The sequence below is a fragment of the Pongo pygmaeus genome, chromosome 2 (genome assembly GCF_028885625.2).
Source record: "Pongo pygmaeus isolate AG05252 chromosome 2, NHGRI_mPonPyg2-v2.0_pri, whole genome shotgun sequence".
Taxonomy (NCBI): domain Eukaryota; kingdom Metazoa; phylum Chordata; class Mammalia; order Primates; family Hominidae; genus Pongo; species Pongo pygmaeus.
In genome coordinates, this window is record NC_085930.1 from 112,217,831 (window position 1) to 112,238,414 (window position 20,584).

The 20,584-nt window shown below is 39.1% G+C and overlaps 1 protein-coding gene across 6 annotated transcripts in view; it reads left to right on the forward strand.

The window, feature by feature from the left end:
• The window catches only part of ULK4 (unc-51 like kinase 4), a 722,036-nt gene that overhangs the window by 509,469 nt on the left and 191,983 nt on the right, over window positions 1–20,584 (forward strand). For all 6 annotated transcript variants that reach the window (XM_054482410.2, XM_054482411.2, XM_054482412.2 and 3 more), the window contains one exon: window positions 4,625–4,723. In XM_054482410.2, coding sequence (XP_054338385.1) covers window positions 4,625–4,723 — 99 coding nt within the window. The remainder of the gene's footprint in view (window positions 1–4,624; window positions 4,724–20,584) is intronic.

Here is a 20,584-nt window from a genome sequence, read left to right on the forward strand (position 1 = left end):
AGGACCATTAAACTGCTGTTGATTTGCAGATGTGTCAGTATTGTTGAAAGACTGTAATGTGGCTACTGAGTCTTTCTTAGTCCCACATACACATAAAGGCTATGCGTGGTTGGGGGCTATTTTAGGGGGCTATCTATTTTCAGTATCTCTTATAATTATCCAACTTGATTCCTTCACGGCCTTCCCCTTGTTGGCCTTCACCATAAACTACCCTCTGCCTGGTTGTTGAATGCGGATGAGATTTTTCTGTCATAGCCCATAGTCCTGATAGTTTCTCCCTTCCTTTGAAAACTTCAGTGACATCTCATTATCTATAACTTTCTGACTCCTTGCTGAGACATTCAAAGGCTTATACAATAGAGCCCCAGGGTACCTTTCCAGCTCATCTGCCTGACCTCCATGCTGCCCATACCCCAATCAGACAGTTGCACTGCCATCTGGTAAGTGGGTGCTGTGCTTTGTCACTCCTGTGCCTTTCCTCATGAAATTTCCACATGTGAAATATCTGTACTCCATATGACTCCTAGTAGACCCCGTCCCCACCATCCAAGTGATGAAGTCAATTGTGACATTATCCTACTTCCCTCCTTAACCTAAACTTTATTTCTACCTCTATTATAGCAGTTTTCAGATTCTGCCTTAGCACAGTTATTTGGAACTTGTCATCCTTTTAGTTAAACCATGAGATCCTAGAGAATGGGGACTGAATCATATCCATCTTTGCATTGCAAATGTGCAACATGATGGTGTTTGGGGAGCACAGTAAGTGTTGAATTGAATTGATCCGAGACACATCATTGACAGTTATGCTGCACTGTGTGCTAAAACCTGCTGGAGATATAACGACAGGAACTGGGCTGGGCATGGTGACTCATGCTTATAATTCCAGCCCTTGGGAGAGGCCCAGGTGGGCAGATCACATGCGGTCAGTAGTTCAAGACCAGCCTGGCTAACATGGTGAAATCTTGTCTCTACTAAAAATAAAAAAAATAAATAAATAAATTAGCTGGGTGTGGTGGCACACACCTGTAGTCCTAGCTACTCGGGAGGCTGAAGCAGGAGAATCACTTGAACCTGGGAGGCGGAGGTTTCAGTGAACCGAGATCACACCACTGCATTCCAGCCTGGGTGACAGAGCGAGACTCCATCTCAAAAAATAAAAATAAAGGCTGGGCGCGGTGGCTGACACCTGTAATCCCAGCACTTTGGGAGGCTGAAGCAGGCAGATCATGAAGTCCGGAGTTTGAGAGCAGCCTGGCCAACATGGTGAAACCCCGTCTCTATTAAAAATACAGAAATTAGCCAGTCATGCTGGCGGGGGCCCGTAATCCCAGCCACTTGGGAGGCTGAGGCAGGAGAATTGCTTGAACCCAGGAGGCAGAGGTTGCAGTAAGCCGAGATCATGCTACTGCACTCCAGCATGGATGAAAGAGAGAGACTGCATCTCAAAAAAATAAGACAGGAACTACTTGAGGAAGTAACTGTCTCTTGTTCTTTATAGATGCCTTACTTCTGTGTATATTTAGCAGACCTCTGTTGATTACCTACTTCTGTGTGTTAGATTTGTGTAGCAATGCTAGATGTAAGAGAATTGTATTATACCTGGCCTTTTTTTTTTTTTTAATACTAAGAAGCTGTATTCTGTTATCTCACTTTAGGTAATGCTGTATTGCTATTTAATGTTAAATATGGCCCAGAAATTGACAGGCCGCCCGCCTTGGCCTCCCAACATGCTGGAATTACAAGCATGAGCCACCATGCCCAGCTCAGTTCCTGTCTTATATCTCCAGCAGGTTTTAGCACACTGGAGCATAACTGTCAATGGTGTGGCTCGGATCAGTTCAACACTTACTGTGCTCTCCAGACACCGTCATGTTGCATGTTCACAATGTAAAGATGAATATGATTCAGTTCCCATCCTCTAGGATCTCATGGTTTAACTAAAAGGATGACAAGTTCCAAAGGAATGTCAGCTTCTTTAGTTTGATATGTTTAAGGCTACTAAATGTATATTTCTACCTAAAGTTGTTCTTTGAAATCAATATTCATATACCTAGCAGCTGCTCAATATGACCTCTAGAATGCCCCATAGACCAAAGCTGAACTCAAGATCTACCTCCCAAATCCATTTCCCTGCCAGCAAGCCCTGCCCCACTCACCCTGCCATGCAAACCAGAAACCTGGGAGGCATTCTTAAAATTTTCCTCTTTTTTTATGTCCCACATCTAATCTGTCACCAAATCATGTAGATTTCACCATAAACATCTAACACATCCAATTGCCTCTCTCAAACCCTGCTGCTATCACCCTAGCCCAGGCTAGCATCCTCTCTCGCCTGGGCTATAACAGCTAGGGGATTGCTAGGAGTGGGGTGAGTTCACACACAGCAATGACAAAAGGGAGTGGTTCTGGAAAGGGGTCAGTGGGACCAGAAACAAAGTCAGAGGACCTGGATGGAGCAGACAGTCATGATGTTGTGTCAGGGACACGGGCCCTGTACAAGATGCACACAAAGGATGGCAAATCCAGGAATTAGGAGGCTGACATGAGGGAGTCTGATGTTGGGGAATTGGAGAGAGGCTGAGAGGCAAGGCAGGCCTGGGCCTTTGCATTTGATTCTGGGGGCTTCAGTGTTTATTGCTGCATCCAGGCAGGTGTCCTTTTGTTGCACAGAGCTTCCTTTGTGGGTCAGTACTTTTGTGGGGAGAGTGGAATTTCTAATGTCTTTCTTTTGTACCACCTCTCTGTTGTGCAAAGCTGTAGCCTTCTCTTTCTTCTGGAACTCTTGGCAACTTTGCAAGGAGGTGGCCACATGAATATGGTAGGCTGGGTCGACGTTTCTTGGCGACTATGACGTATGACTATGTAGATCTTGGAGGATCTGGAGGACCATGGGACATCCTGGTGGAAAAAGTCCTACAGTGTTGCTTGTGCTGTGGCCCCATTCGCTTGCTTGTGTGTGTTTGGAAAGGAGGCACCATACCCCTCACTGCTGCCTCATTGCTGATTTGCAAGACTGCCTTATCTCTCCCAGGAGGAAATCAATCTGCTCTAAGGGATAATGTGGTAATGTGGAAGGCTAATATTCCATGGCAGATAATGTTTCAGAGGGCAAGGGATCAACGGCCAAGATTCAGAAAGGTTCAGACCTCTTGTATAGTGCTGCACATTTGTTTCCTGAAAGGAAATTCTGCGTTTCCTATAAAGTCAGTCAGGGAAGTGAGAGGGAAGCTCCAAGCTAATGATGACCCTTGTTCTCCTTATCTGTTGAGATGTGCAAGTTGTTAAAAGACAGGTGTCTGATTTTCAGTCAAGTTCTTCTGAACCAAAGAAAACAGGCAACTGAAATTCTGTCCATAGGCCAGAAATGCAGAAGGAAACTAGGCATTTATGAGAAGGATCCTGGAGTCCAGGTTAATGACTCAAGGCAGGGCAGCCTGTGGCCTGCTCTGTTGGCTCTGGCAAAGGTCATTATTGAAAAGTGGTTTTGTTTCTTCTGAGTAAATGTAAAAACAGAGAGGAAGAGCGTCTACATATTATAGCAAATGCAAAAAATAATCTGTACCATTTTTCAATATAAAATTATTCATCTCTATGATAGAAGTCTCCTTTGGAATTAGACTATTCTATAAAACCCCTGCGAGAAGACACACAATGTAAAAACCACTCACTCATTTATTTTCATTGCCATTTAAGTCTGAACATTCATAGGAATATAGACCTGTATTTGAAGCCTATTCATGCAGTGATATGTTGGACAAATATTTTAGATGGTATTTGAGCATATTTATGTATATAGAGAAGGAAAGCATAGCAGAATGCTCTTGGTATGTATCATGTGCATAAATATGCTCAGAGGAGATTAGCATTTGTGACTTGGAGTCAGCCTGGGTTTGGTCCTCTGGCTTTGTCACTCCTTATCTGTGAGATGTTAGACAAACTACCCAGCTTCTCTAAAGTTCAGTTTTCTTCAGCACCTAGTCTCAGGATGCTTAAGATAAAGCACTTTTGGCTGGGTGCGGTGCCTCACATCTGTAATGCCAGCATTTTGGGAGGCTGTGATGGGTGGATCAGGTGAGGTCAGGAGTTAGAGACCTGCCTGGCCAACATGGCAAAACCTGGTCTCTACTAAAAATACAAAAACTAGCGAGGCGTGGTGGCAAGAGCCTGTAATCTTAGCTACTCAGGAGGCTGAGTCAGGAGAATCGCTTGAACCCAGGAGGCAGAGGTTGCAGTGAGCCAAGATTGTGCCACTGCACGACAGCCTGGGTGACAGAGCGAGACTCCAACTCAAAAAGAAAAAAAAGATTAAGCGCTTCCTCACTGCAATATATGGGACATCACCATTATTCCTCCAGCAGCAAGCTTTGTAATTGCTTTATCTATGTGCTATCCAGGTCAGCTTCTGTAGCCTGAGCTGGCGGCAGAGGCAATATCTACACTCCTTGTTGTGTCATAACAAAGCATAGTATCTCTTCTGGGGCCTCCATCTATTCCATCCTTGGAAACCGAGGTAGAATGCTTCCTCAGCCCCTTGTGTCTGCCAGATGGAGTGCTCCTGTTTCCTTTGGCCAAGCTGACTAATCACCAAGACCGTCTTTCATTTCTCTTCTCCCTGTTCCAGACCCAGAAGTCTGGCTCAGGAGAGGACATTCAGGCTGCAGAAGACCTGCTGCTGCTCAACAGACCTCTGACAGACCTGATTAGCCTGCTCATTCCACTGGTAAGAGCTCACCTGTATGTCTTTTGGAGTATTACTGAAGTTGAAGTAATTTTATTTGAATTTCATGATCTCTTGAGTTTCTATGTTATTTTTTTTCCCTTCAAAACTAGAGCCAAAAGAACTTTCAGAAGATTATTTGGCCTGGAAAACTAAATCTCTACTTTATTTTAAAACCAGGTGGCTTATTCATTTAAATAGATATTTAGGTAAGGCAAAATCTCAACTCTAATTACTTTCTTAACAAATGTGAGGTTAAAAATTCAACAAATGAATTCTAAGAGGAAAGAAGAAATTGCTATGGGAATCAATTTCTTTTCAAAAAGATATTTTAGAGTTTGACTTGGCATGCAGGACTCCCCCAGAAATGCAAAAGCACAGACACAGACCTAGGGCACACCCCCTCAATCTCAATAGAAATGGAATGAAATAAGCAAAATTAAATAAAAACAGGTAAGACTATACAAGACCATTGAATATACAAAAAGAGCTCAACAGAAATTCAGAGTTTGGATGTATTAAACAGTTTTAGCCTAGCACTTTGGGAAACCAAGGTGAGTGGATCATTTGAGTCAGGTGTTCGAGACCAGTCTGACCAGTATGGTGAAACCCCGTCTCTACTACTAAAATACAAAAAAAAATTAGCCAGGCATGGTGGTGTGCACCTGTAATTCCAGCTACTCGGGAAGCTGAGTCAGGAGAATCACTTGAACTCAGGAGGCAGAGGTTGCAGTGAGCCAAGATCGTGCCACTTCACTCCAGCCTGGGTGAAAAAGCAAGACTCCATCTGAAAAAATAAAAAATTAAAAAAACTGTTTTAAACATATAATTTCACTGCCTACAAAACTTCCCAGTCTTTTAAAATCAAATTATTGTTCCTAATTAATTTTAACTTTATATTTTTGCCAATTAATTCTATCATCTTTTTTTTTCTTTTCTTTGAGATGAAGTCTCACTCTCTTGCCCAGGCTGGAGTGAGGTGGCATGATCTCAGCTCACTGCAGCCACCGCCTACCAGGTTCAAGCAATTTTCCTGCCTCAGCCTCCCAAGTAGCTGGGATTACAGGTGCCCACCACCAAGCCCAGCTAATTTTTGCATTTTTATTAGAGGCGGGCTTTCACCATGTTGTCCAGGCCAGTCTCAAATTCCTGGCTTCAAGTGATCTGCCCACCTCGGCCTCCCAAATTGCTGGGAATACAGGTGTGAGCCACCACGCCCAGCCTAATTTTATCATCTTTCTAGTTAAGAACATCTAGTTGCCCTTTCTTAAATGGAATTTTTCTTTTTTATTATTTTTTTATTATACTTTAAGTTCTAGGGTACATGTGCACAATGTGCAGGTTTGTTACATATGTATACATGTGCCATGCTGGTGTGCTGCACCCATTAACTCATCATTTACATTAGGTATATCTCCTAATGCTATTCCTCCCCGCTCCCTCCACCCCACGACAGGCCCCAGTGTGTGATGTTCCCCTTCCTGTGTCCATGTGTTCTCATTGTTCAATTCCCACCTATGAGTGAGAATATGCGGTGTTTGGTTTTTTGTCCCTGTGATAGTTTGCTGAGAATGATGGTTTCCAGCTTCATCCATGTCCCTACAAAGGACATGAACTCATCCTTTTTTATGGCTGCATAGTATTCCTTAAATGGGATTTTTTTTTTTTTTTTTCCTATGATATCCATGTTCCATGGAATTATAAGTTAGAAATTACATGGAAGATGAAATATAAGAAATAAAGTGAACAATAACAATAATAACGCAAGACAGTATTGCATGCAGAGTTCATGGGCATGGGCTCAACTTAGCTCTGCCACTTACCAGCTGTGTGACTTTGGACAAATATTAACTAACAATATTTGTTACTTAATTTATTGATGCCACAGTTTCTTCATCTGTAAAATGAAGTTAGTAATGCTAATGAGATCATAAAGTTATTTTGAGGATTAAATGAACAGTACCTGGCATATAGTATGTGCTCAACAAATATAGCTATATAAAAATTGATACAGGCCAGGTGTGGTGGCTCATGCCTGTAATCTTGGCACTTTGGGAGGTTGAGATGGGAGAATCGACCTCATAGTATATGTATATTCTTTGGTCTTTTGTATATTCAATGGCATTTGAGACTAGCCTAGGCAACATAGCAGGACTCCATCTCTACAAAAATGTTTAAAATTTGGCCAGGTGTGGTGGTGCACACCTATAGTTCTAGCTACTTGGGAGGCTGAGGCTTGAGGATTGCTTGAGCCCAGGAGTGTGAGGCGGCAGCCAGCAATGATGATACCACTGCACTCTAGCCTGGGCAAAAGAGTGAAAGAGTGAGACCCTGTCTCAAAAAAAAAACCAAAAAACAAAAAAACACAATTTCACCACTGTTAACCAGTGCTGACAATGAGCTAGATTTTATTAGTGCTTTACCTTTGATCTTATTTAGCCCTTCTTTCCTTATGACATAGGCCCATCCTTACCTTCCACATAAGTACCCCAAAGCTTACAAAGGATAAAAGTACAAGAGAGCTCAGTGTCTGAACTGAGTCTACATTTTCCCTACCACCATTCTCCTTGGCCTCTGGATTAACTGCAAACACGTTAAACTCTTAACTTCATTCCATGTTTGGGAATAGTCTCACTGAAATACAGTGTTTTGATTCGAAAGCCATTCTGTTTTGTCTGTTTTTAAGTTTTGGAGGTCTTCATGAATGGAAGATATTCTTAGCTCAAACATGGAGTCATTTCCAGATGCATTTTTCATAGTTTAAGATGTTCTGAACGGAGGCTACTTTTTGCCTTTCCATCCTAAGGATGATAGCCTTTTTGTCCATTTATGACAAATACATAAATGGACAAAAATGCTTGTAGATGTCACAAAGCATTTTTGTTTAGGAAGCACAAAACATTTTACACTTCTGTTTTATGTAGTTATATCTAATTACTTAGCAGAGTTAATTAGGAAATAGAAATGATTATGTCTTCCAAATGTGAGGAACACCAACACAGAGTGGCTCTGATAAACCTGGGTTTGCTTACACTCCTTGTAAGAGCTGCCCTGATTACACTGTTTAATTGCTGGGTTTGAGTGATTGGATTTAACTCTCAGTGGAAAGAGAGTAGATACTCCGTCTCCTCTCCTGGAGGAATCTGCTTCTTTCAGAATTGTTTGTTGAACAGGCGTCTATTCCAGATAATCTAATCTAACAACCCAAATACTGTAGGCCCTAATGAAAAATCCCTGGATGGAGCAGTAGATGAAACTTGAAATGCAGACTTAATTCTCTAAGCACTTAATTCCCTGGAGTGGCCTAGGTGCTGCCCAGGGAGCTTTCTGGAGGTTCTGACATAGATGAACAGCAGAGAACCAGGAACTTGGAGCAGATAGATGGCTCTCTGTAGGCCACAGAGGTCTGTTAAATACGGCAGTATGCATCTACCAAGTTCAAAATCAGAAGATTCCCCAGAAGGCTGACTTTAGGAATTCCAGTAATCAGGGAGGAAGGTGAGTATAGAACATAAAATGTGAAATGGAGGTTTCTGTTGGTATTTGAGGATTTTGCTGGTATTTGAGGATTTTGCATTTAAATGTTTATTAGCATGCTTTATGTATTCTTCTCTCACTATTCTTTTTCTGTTTTTTATAAAATTTAAACACAAGAGGGTACCACCTTGGGCTCTAAATTTAGGCTGACACCTTCCGTTTTTGATTCCGTGATATGACATTGAATCACATAAAATTGCCAATATCTGACCATTTGGGGCCTACAAAAGTAGCAGTTTCATTTGGTTCAACCTTATATTAGGAATATGACAATTTATTAGTCTGTACTACCAATAGTTCCTGAAATTCATATAGCACTTTTTTTGTACATGGTACTATCCCCCAATTACTTGAATTGCAATATCATACGATTCTGGCCAGAGGTTGCCAGGAGCTGTGGATTTTGAGTCAGAAATCCAAGACTGAATGTCTGGCTCTGCTGCTGCCCAGCTGTGTGAACTTGGATGGGGCACTCTTTGTCTCTGAGCCTGAGGATTAAATGAGATGATACCTGGGAGAAATGATCAAGTGTCATTTCTTGAAAATTTCCCCTTTGAGCACATATTATGTCTGATTTTTAGCCTTATCCTCTGCTTGCTATGATTTGTTGGAATAGTCCCTCCTGCCCTCATAAAGTGCTCCTTTTGTCTCTCTCACCCAGCCAACCTCCGATGCTACCCCTCTGCTCAGTTTAGGATTCTTTACAAGACGATTCTTGGAACGTTCTTTATAAACATCCTCCCCTGTGTTTGTAAGTCCCTCCCAAAGGCCCCCTCTTGTTCCCTGCTTTTTTCCAGATGTCTTCTGGTTTCTTACCTTGAATATTTACATATGTAAAAGCACAGGGTCCAGTTTCCTTGAATACTATCCACTGCTTAGAGGTCTTCCCGCCTTTCTCCTAGAATTCTACTGGAGCTGCAGCTTTCACTGTCCTGCTTAGAGCCCTGCAGCCCAATGGTGATGCCACCCAGTGTTCAGGGCAGGTGATTACCCAAGGAATAAAATTGTCCTCTGAGAGGTTTTTCTCAGCTCTTTGTGACACTGAACTCCTGTTACTTGTAACTTGATCACAGTTAGGTTCTAGTATATTGGCTAGATGTATGCCTAATGTGTGTGGGCTGCATTATGTACAATATATACACATTTATCATTGGAACCATTAGGTTTAAAAATGGCCTGTGACAAGAACACTGCCATATGTCTTCTCTGGGAAAGATCAGCACACATTTATAGCTGTGTATAAAGTGAAGAAAAATAGTAATAAGGCTATTGAGGACCTAAACTAGAGCACATACAGACCAAAGATAAATTTTACAGTGGTTGTTAAAAAATGTAATAGGTTACAGAATGAGGTGCTGGAATTGCTTTCCCATAGGGAAAAATAAACACACTTTGAGTTTTCATCTGACTTGGATAATTTTGGAAGCATTTGGCCTAAAGGCAACAGAATGAACTTGTTAGCTTTTGAGGTTTTTTCCAGATATGGTCCTATGAAAGTAAACCTACTTATCCTTAAGAGAATATGAAACCTGTCGACCTATAATTTATGACCTGTATTTATAATATACACTGTAGGAGAGCCATAGTGAAATGTTTATATAAGACAGTGATTCTAAGTCTGTTTTGACAATCTGACTATTCTTGATCCTCTTACCATAAAAATGCCTAGACTCACTTATATGCAGAGTTCTGCACGCAGTTCACAATTTCAGGGGGAACTTCAAACCCTCAATTGGTAACCATAGTATAAGATATGGCTAATATAGGATATAATAAGTTGACTGTCTCCTGAAGGAAAGATAAAGCAAGGTGCTTGACAAAAGTGTTTTATTCCTGAAAGAAAGAAAATGAGAAGCCAAAGTATATATTCTAGATAAGTTTTTAAACTAGTTAGCTATGATAAGAAATGATGCTACAGCCTGCTTGTCCCTTAATTAAAATAGATATTTCCTATGGTATTATTTTAAAAATACTCTTTATTATATATCAAAGGTGCCAGTATTTAGACTAATTTATATTGTTCTGCTTATTTCACATGAATCATGTGTGCCTTTTTTGGCCACTGAAAAGATGGTCCTCGACAGTCCGTTTAGGACCCAGTCCTCAACTTGTATCAGTATGGCTATGCTAGATAACTGGGAGACCAAGCTGTCACCTGAACATCTAATGATTCTTACCAATTCATGTTTCTGAGATCACTGTACCAGTTTTAAAAATAGGTAAATTAACATAAAAATAAATTAAAAATAAAACACAATGTAGAAAAAGTCCATTTCTGTTTTCCATTTTTATTACTAAATTTCTTCCTTTCACAAAGTACATGAGCAGATTTTTCTTTTCAAATGGTGGTGGACTTGTAGTTGCCTGTTCTCCTTCTGCTTCCTGCTGACTTCACAGTCAGTGGCATGAAATACTGGTAGTGCTTTATGGTGATTATGGTTTATGGTGATGGAGCCCAGGGATAGTAGTAGTCTTTTTGCAAGTCAAACCGAAGAGATTGGGGATTTTATTAGTTCTATACTAAGCAGCTCCTCTAAAGAGTCAGTACTCCATTTAAAGGTGATACCCCTCTTTCTGAGTAGCCACCGCCCGTCTGCCTTCTGGACATTTCCACTGGATATGCCATAAGTACCTCAGATTCAACAGGGTTAAAACAAACTCATAATAAGTACCTCCTGAAAACTGTTCCTACTTTAGAAGGCCAAGGCAGGAGGATCGCTTGAGCCCAGGAGTTCAAGACCAGCCTGGGCAACATAGTGAGACCTGGTCTCTAAAAAAAAATTTATATATAAAACTTGGGGCCGGGCTCGGTGGCTCACAGCTGTAATCCCAGCACTTTGGGAGGCTGAGGTGGGCAGATCACTTGAGGTCAGGAGTTTGAGACCAGCCTGGCCTATATGGTGAAACCCTGTCTCTACTAAAAATACAAAAATTAACCGGGCATGGTGGCTCATGCCTGTAGTCCCAACTACTTGGGAGACTGAGGCAGGAGAATTGCTTGAAACCAGGAGGCGGAGGTTGCAGTGAGCTGAGAAACCAGGAGGCAGAGGTTGCAGTGAGCTGAGATGGTGCCGTTGCACTCCAGCCTGGGTGACGGAGTGAGACTCCGTCTCGAAAAAATAAAATAATAAAAATAAAACTGTTCCTCCTTTTGTGCTTTGTCTGTCAGTGAATGAAACTAACTTCCACTCAATTGCCCAGGCCAAGAATGTGGGCATCATTCTTGTCTTTTCCTTCACCATCCTGCCCCGTTTCATCAAGCCCTGGCAGCTCTGCCACCCAAACACATCACACATCACACGTTACAGACTGCCATTTTCTCCTTATTGCCATGAGCACTATCATGAAGGCCACCACCATCCTCCTGCCCTTACAGGACCACAGGAGCCTTCCACCTGGATTCTCTGCCTGTTCTTGCTCCCTCTAGTGTCTTCTCCATGGTACAGTCAGTGTTCTTTCCAAAATACAAAACTCATCCTGTCATTCATCGACTTCATAAACTCCAATTTCTGAACAGGCTTACAAAATCATAGATAATTGGACCCTGTCTTATGTTTCTAGCACTTTCTCTTGGCTTTTCTTGTCATATTCTGTGTTCTGTGTACCAACTCTTTTCAGCTCTTTAAACATGCCTTGATTTCCCTTAGCTCATTCTCCTTTCATTTTGCTGACTTTTCCTTGGCTTTCCGGTCTTGGCTTCAGTGTCACTTATTTTAGGAGGCTGCTTATACCCACGAAAACTGGTTTAGCGTGCCTCAGACCCTGGCTCCCATAGCATCGCCAGCCTCCTAGTCCTAACACTTCCTGTTACCTGGTACTAAAAACACTTGTTTATGTCTCTGTCCCTCCCACTAAACTGTAAACCCTAGGAAGGCAGGAGCCATATCTGTTTACTTCACTTTGGGGCCTGTTACAGAGAAGGGATTTAATTGTATTTGTGTAGGAAAGGAAGTAAAGAGCTAGCAAATGTAGTATATCTTCTCAGTGGAACTGAGGATAGACTAAGTCTGGTAAGACATAGGTTCAAGTACAAATTTATTCAGAGAATTTGTCCGCAGCACTCCTGCTGTCCTGCCTGGCCTCTAGTAGGAGGTGGTAGTGGTGATAGCTCACTGGCTCGGCTCGCTTGCTTTAAAATTGCATCATTTAGACTTCTCTCTAGAAGTTGCCCTCTTCTTAGCAGGGTTTGCCCTGACATTCATTGGGCAGCCTGTGTTTCTGAAACAACCCAAACCCTATCTTTGATTGACAAGAAAGGATACAAAAGGGCAGTTGACATTAACCAGGGACCCATGTATTTCTGGAAAATTGCAATGCTTATAGCCACTGCAATACATAAAAACCCAGCTGTAGGATCCCGGCAGCATTGGTGAGCACAAAGCCTCTGAGCAGTCAAAATAGATGCCACAGCATCATTACCCTTTTCTAACACGAAAGTCCCCAGGGCCCTGACATTCAATGTTTAGATTTGTCTAGCTTTAGGGAAGAAAGGCCCCGGAACTGCAGATCTGCTTTCTCCCATTACTTTTTATGCCTTTGTCTTGAGTGGCTGTCATGTAGCAATATGTTTTTTTAATGGCATTTTGTTATTGGCCAAGGCTGCCTGCTCTAGGTTGAGTAGAAAAACATGCATTTATGTGGTGGGATATGAGGTGTGCCAGAAAAGAGCTCCTCCAGAAAGTCATTCTCACCCATGATGATCCACACTCCAGCATTCTCCTGTCTTCAAGCCCTCTTTCAGAAGTAATGCTTTAATATGAATACATTTCACTGAAATAACAAGACTAGGGCAATGGGACAGACTGATAGGCGAGAGATGGGAGTTAGAGGGGTTGAAGAAAAAATTGAATGTGGAACTGCGAAACGTGGGTCATGCCAAAAACAAAGTCTAGCTAATTAATAGGTTTTTAAAGGTGTCTTGTCTTTTTATTTATTATTTATTTATTTTTTTTGAGACAGAGTCTCGCTCTGTCACCCAGGCTGGAGTGCAGTGGTGCCATCTCGGCTAACTGCAACCTCCACCTCCCAGGTTCAAGCAATTCTCCTGCCTCAACCTCCCAAGTAGCTAGGATTACAGGCACACGCCACCATGCCCGGCTAATTTTTTTTTTTTGGTACCTTTTAATTTTTATTTTATTTTTATTTTTATTCTTTTATTATACTTTAAGTTTTAAGGTACATGTGCACAACGTGCAGGTTTGTTACATATATGTACATGTGCCATGTTGGTGTGCTGTACCCATTAACTCGTCATTCAACATTAGGTATATCTCCTAATGCTATCCCTCCCCCCTCCCCCCACCCCACAACAGGCCCTGGTGTGTGATATTCCCCTTCCTGTGTCCATCTGTTCTCACTGTTGAATTCCCACCTATCAGTGAGAACTTGTGGTGTTTTGTTTTTTGTCCCGGTGATAGTTTGCTGAGAATAATGGTTTCCAGCTTCATCCATGTCCCTACAAAGGACATGAACTCATCATTTTTTATGGCTGCATAGTATTCCATGGTGTATATGTGCCACATTTTCTTAATCCAGTCTATCATTGTTGGACATTTGGCTTGGTTCCAAGTCTTTGCTATTGTGAATAGTGCCTCAGTAAACATATGTGTGCATGTGTCTTTATGGCAGCATGATTTTATAACCCTTTGGGTATATACCCAGTAATGGGATGACTGGGTCAAATGGTATTTCTAGTTCTAGATCCCTGAGGAATTGCCACACTGCTTCCACAATGGTTGAACTAGTTTACAGTCCCATCAACAGTGTAAAAGTGTTCCTATTTCTCCACATCCTCTCCAGCACCTGTTGTTTCCTGACTTTTTAATGATCGCCATTCTAACTGGTGTGAGATGGTATCTCATTGTGGTTTTGATTTGCATTTGTCTGATGGCCAGTGATGAGCATTTTTTCATGTGTCTTTTGGCTGCATAAATGTCTTCTTTTGAGAAGTATCTGTTCATATCCTTTGCCCACTTTTTGATGGGGTTGTTCGTTTTTTTCTTGTAAATTTGTTGGAGTTCATTGTAGATTCTGGATGTTAGCCCTTTGTCAGATGAGTAGATTGCAAGAATTTTCTCCCATTCTGTAGGTTGCCTGTTCACTCTGATGGTCGTTTCTTTTGCTGTGCAGAAGCTCTTTAGTTTAATTAGATCCCATTTGTCAATTTTGGCTTTTGTTGCCATTGCTTTTGGTGTTTTAGACATGAAGTCCTTGCCTATGCCTATATCCTGAATGGTATTGCCTAGGTTTTCTTCTAGGGTTTTTATGGTTTTAGGTCTAACATTTAAGTCTTTAATCCATCTTGAATTAATTTTTGTATAAGGTGTAAGGAAGGGATCCAGTTTCAGCTTTCTACATATGGCTAGCCAGTTTTCCCAGCACCATTTATTAAATAGGGAATCCTTTCCTCATTTCTTGTTTTTGTCAGGTTTGTCAAAGATCAGATGGTTGTAGATATGTGACATTATTTCTGAGGGCTCTGTTCTGTTCCATTGGTCTATATCTCTGTTTTGGTACCAGTACCATGCTGTTTTGGTTACTGTAGCCTTGTAGTATAGTTTGAAGTCAGGTAGTGTGATACCTCCAGCTTTGTTCTTTTGGCTTAGGATTGACTTGGCGATGCGGGCTCTTTTTTGGTTCCATATGAACTTGAAAGTAGTTTTTTCCAATTCTGTGAAGAAAGTCATTGGTAGCTTGATGGGGATGGCATTGAATCTGTAAATTACCTTGGGCAGTATGGCCATTTTCGTGATATTGATTCTTCCTACCCATGAGCATGGAATGTTCTTCCATTTGTTTGTATCCTCTTTTATTTCGTTGAGCAGTGGTTTGTAGTTCTCCTTGAAGAGGTCCTTGACATCCCTTGTAAGTTGGATTCCTAGGTATTTCATTCTTTTTGAAGCAATTGTGAATGGGAGTTCACTCATAATTTGGCTCTCTGTTTGTCTGTTATTGGTGTATAAGAATGCTTGTGATTTTTGCACATTGATTTTGTATCGTGAGACTTTGCTGAAGTTGCTTATCAGCTTACGGAGATTTTGGGCTGAGACGATGGGATTTTCTAGATATACAATCATGTCATCTGCAAACAGGGACAATTTGACTTCCTCTTTTCCTAATTGAATACCCTTTCTTTCTTTCTCCTGCCTAATTGCCCTGGCCAGAACTTCCAACACTATGTTGTATAGGAGTGGTGAGATTGTATCTTTTTAAAGTAGAGATGGGATTTCACCATACTGGCCAGGCTGGTCTCAAACTCCTGACCTTGTGATCTGTCCGCCTCAGCCTTTCAAAATGCTGGGATTACAGATGTGAGCCACTGCGCCTGGCCATTTTATTTTCTTGCCTTGATTTTTAAATATAGGATAAGAATACTTTAGCATAATTAATGGTAAGTTTTTATGTGCATCAATGAGGAAATTGAGTCTTAATAATTAGACTCTAATAACCAAATCTGAAGGTTAGATATTAGAACCAGGTAAAAACACGCCAGAATTTTAGTATAACATTATATTTATACATCTCACTTATGTGAGAATTGGGCAGAATGGTAATAACTGATGGTCTTTGGAGTCCCACAACTTATAACAAATTCATTATGAGACATGGTATCTGTAAGGAGATTATATATATATATATACACACACACACACACGTATATATATATATACACACACACGTATATACATATATATACACACACATATATATATACACACGTGTATATATATATACACGTATATATGTATATATGTATATATGTATATATGTATATACGTATATGTACGTATATATGTATACACGTATATATACGTGTATATGTATATATACGTATATATATATACGTGTATATATATATATATAGAGAGAGAGAGAGAGAGAGAGAGAGAGAGGGAAGTCACTTAAATCATTTAGAAAGAGATACCCCCAAGAGAAAAGTGGTTGAAGGAATTAAGCAGGTAATTCACAACAGCAAAAATACAAATGCCCAATGTTAATTTCACCAAACACATAAGTTCATTAGTAATAAGGGAAAATTAAATGAGAAAAAAATGAAATGCAAGTTTTTACTTTTCCAATCTTCAAAGTTGGAAGCTGACTGTGGGAATATATATTGGTAAATTAAAATATTAATTGGTCTGTATCGAAAGCCTTACGATTATTTATGCCTTTCAATGTAGTCATTCCACTTATAGAAATTTATGCATAGGTAATAATCAGAAGTACAGAATTATTTTGTATAAACAGATATACTTTACAGCATTATTTTTAGTACTGAAAACTTTGTTAATCTATATGTTGCTCAATTGGAAATTAATTAAATTCAATTCTTAGGGTAGATTCTGTGCTACTCACAATATCATGTTTCCTGAGCATATTTAATCATATGGGAAAACATTTGTAACATGAGTTAAATAAAATATTAGAATATATCGCTTAACATGCTAGTTAAAAGTATATTTTAAAATGTGTATATAATTGAAAAATATATATTTATTTAAAATATATATTTAAAATTAGGTTCATTTTATAATATATATCACGATATATGTACAAAGAGCAGAGAGAGAGTTTTTGCATGGTTCTGATATGCACAAATTTCAGTTTAATATTAATAATATCAGTCCGCTTAACAACATGGTCCAAAGTTTAGGAAGTAATTACATGAAAGTATAAACTTTGCCATTAGCTCTTCAGTCAAGAAATCACTATGTAAATAACAGGTGCACATCACCATTAGTGACTAGTCATTTCACATATTCAAAGTCTGTCAGCATTTGCTTACTATGCATCCATTATTTATTTTATGCACAGACAGCAATGCATGTAATTGGTTTGCCTCTTTGTCCCCTAGTGATAAGTCTATGTAGCATTTTACAAAAGTTGATAATTGAAAGAAGGAATTGTCCAGCAAAGATGAAGGTGCAGCAAAGAAATTAAAAATGATAATGTGGGAAGTGAAATTTGAAAGGAATGTAAGTGGAGTTACAGAAGAAAGAGCTGACTGTAGGATTATTGAAACTACTATCATTTGAGAAGCTCTGGGTATGTAGCCAGAGAAACCTGGTGAGAATGAACTTGTCTGCATAAATGACAAAGGTTGTTTTGATAAAAAGGATAAAGATGTTCCAGAGGAAGTGATGCAAGCAAAAAAACTTCACATTAAAGGAGCTCTGGGAAATATCTATGACACTGAAAGTGCAAAGGGTAAAATGTTGAGAGTTGAGCCATATTAGAAAGCAGGATGACAGTTCATCAAGTCATAGAAAGTGTGCTGTTTCTATATCATAAATTATATGATGAGAAGAAGAGAAGCACTATTCAAACTACTCTTGATAAGTGTTTTACAAAGAAATAAGATGCTTTAATTCTCCATGTTTTTAATGTTTCACATTACAGAGTACTAAATAAATATTAAATTTACTGTTTTTATTCCTCAACACGTAAGTACACATTTATAATCAATAATAAGGACCAGGTGCAGTGGCTCATGTCTGTAGTCCCAGTGCTTTGGGAGACTGAGGTGGGAGGATCACTTGAGCCCAGGAGTTCAAGGTAACAGTGAGCTATGGTGACACCACTATACTCCAGCCTGGGTGGCAGAGACTCTGTCTCTAATAATAATGATAATAATAATAATAATAATGTTTTAAATATTTTGAAAAGAAACTTTAAAGATCATGGAGCAATCCTAATTTCTCCATTCATTATTAAGATTATTTTGCATGTTTTAACTTTGCATGGTCATTTTTATGGTCCTTTAATACCATGCAAAGTGAGGACTACTTCTGTATAATATAGGACACACATATACTGAAATGCTTGCAGTGGTTTACTCTGGGTGGTAGAACTACATGTGATTTCTGTTTTCTTCTTTAAATCATCTGTATATTTCAGATTTTCTTTAAGGTACCTTTACAAATTTACCACTTTTATAATCACAAAACATTTTAAGTCCCCATTTCTATCTTATGTTACCCGTTTTTCCTTGGCATAAACAATGATATTAAATTTCTACCTCCTGTGTCCTGTCCTAGCTCCCTAATACCCTCTCTCTAATAAATCAGTGATATCCCTTTCCCATCAGCTAACAGTCCACTTTGGGCCTTGTTTTCCATTTTTCCCCATTTTGGGGGCAAGAAAGCAAGACCCAACTATATATTCCTTACAAGAAGCATATCTTAGCTATAAAGACACACGTAGGTTAAAGGTAAAAGAATGGAAGAAGATGCACCATGGTTACACTAATCAAAAGAAAGCTGGAGTGGCTATTTTAAAATATTAGACAAAGTAGATTTCAGAGCAAAACTATTGCCAGAGATAAAGAAGGTCATGTCCTAATGATACGATAGTCAATCAAATAGACCTAACAGTGCTAAACGAACCACATGAAGCAAAACAACTGTTAGAAGCACAAGGGTAAAAAGACAAACATGCAGCTTAAATAAAAGATTTCAGTGCCTGTTTGTTGATAATTGATAGAAGAGATGAAAGAAAATCAGCAAGGAAATGGTAGACTTGAGCAACATTACCACCTAACTTTACCTGATTGCCATTCACAGAGCACCCAACAAAAGAAGGAAATACATTATTGGAAGCGCACACTGAACATTTTACCAAGATATACCATATTTTGCATGATAAAACAAGCCTCAAACTTAAGAATATTCAAGTCATATAAAGTATATATAAATTTATACATATGCAAATATATATTTTGTAATATAGAGAAATTATAAGTTGATAAATATATAGAACTCACCATAATGGAATTAAAAGCCAATTTAAAAAAGATACTTGGAAGATCCCCAAATATTTGAAACTAACACACTCCTAAAGAGTCATGGGTCAAATTAAAAATCAAGAAGAATATTTCGAACTGAATGAAAGTGAAAGCACTACATATGAGAATTTGTGGGATGCTCCTGAAACAGTACTTAGAGGGAGGGAGATTTACAGCACATGACTTCTCTTTTAGAAAAGTTTGGGAAAGGTCTCAAATCAATTACCTTAGTTTCTACCTTAAAAGACTAGAAAAAGAAGAGCAAATTAAACCCAATGTAAGTAGAAGAAAGGGACTAATAAAGATTACAGAAATCAAATCAAAGATAAGGAACTAGGAAAACAGTGGAGAACATAAGTAAAATCAAAACCCAATTCTTTGAGATGGTCAACAAAATTGATAAACCCATTGCCATACCAATCAGGGAAAAAAGACACTACTTGCCTGTATCAGGAATGAGAGAAGAATATGGAGAGATATCTCTACAAATTCTACAGATATTAAAAGGAATAAGGGAATATTATAAATAGCTTTATGCCAATCAATGAAAGAACTTAGATGAAATGAAAAACTTTCTTGAAAGGTACAAACTATTAAACTCACTCAAGAAAAAAACATAACCTGAATAACCCTGTGTCTATTAAAAAATTGAATTTTTAGTTTAAAATGTTTCCATAAGGAAGCCTCCAGTGCCAGATAGCTTCAGTGGTAAATTCAGTGAAATATTTCAGAAATAATAACCAAATTTACAAAATCTTTCCCAGAAAATTGAAGAAGCTCTGTTTCCCAACTCATTCTAGAGGCTAGCATTACCCTGATACCAGAAACCAAAGATGTTACGAGAAAATAAAACTACCAATATCCTGTATGACCATAGATGCAAAAATTTAAACAAAATTTTAGCAAATTGAATCTAACCATATATTAAAAGAATAAATATACCATGGCCAAGAGGGATTTATCCCAGTAATGCAGGATTGGTTTAACATTTAAAAACCAATCAAGTAATATATACATTAGCAAGCCAAGAAAGGAAAACTATTTCATTGTTTCAATAGAGACAGAAATGTACTTGGTAAAAATCTAACATTTATTTCTGATGAAACCTGATAAAGCACATCTCTGAAAAATCTACAGTTAGCATTATACTTAATGGTGGAAGCCTTAATGCTTTCTACCTAAAATCTGAAACACAAACAGAGATGTCTGCTTTCACTGCTTCCATTTGCCATTGTATTAGAGGTCCTGGCCAGTGCAATCAAGCAAGAAAAATAATTAAAAATCATCCAGATTGGAAAAGAAGTAGTACAACTGTCTTTATCCATAGATGACATGGTGTCTATGTTGAAAATCCAATTGAATCAACAAAAAGCTACTAGAAATAATAAAGAAGTCTGTCCACATTGCAGTAAACAAAATCAATATGCAAAAAAATCTGTTTTATTTCTGGCAATGGACAATTTGAAATTGAAATAAGTAATGCTTTTTGCAATAGCATAAAAATATGAAATATTAGGGAAAAATCTAACAAAAGGTATGGAAAC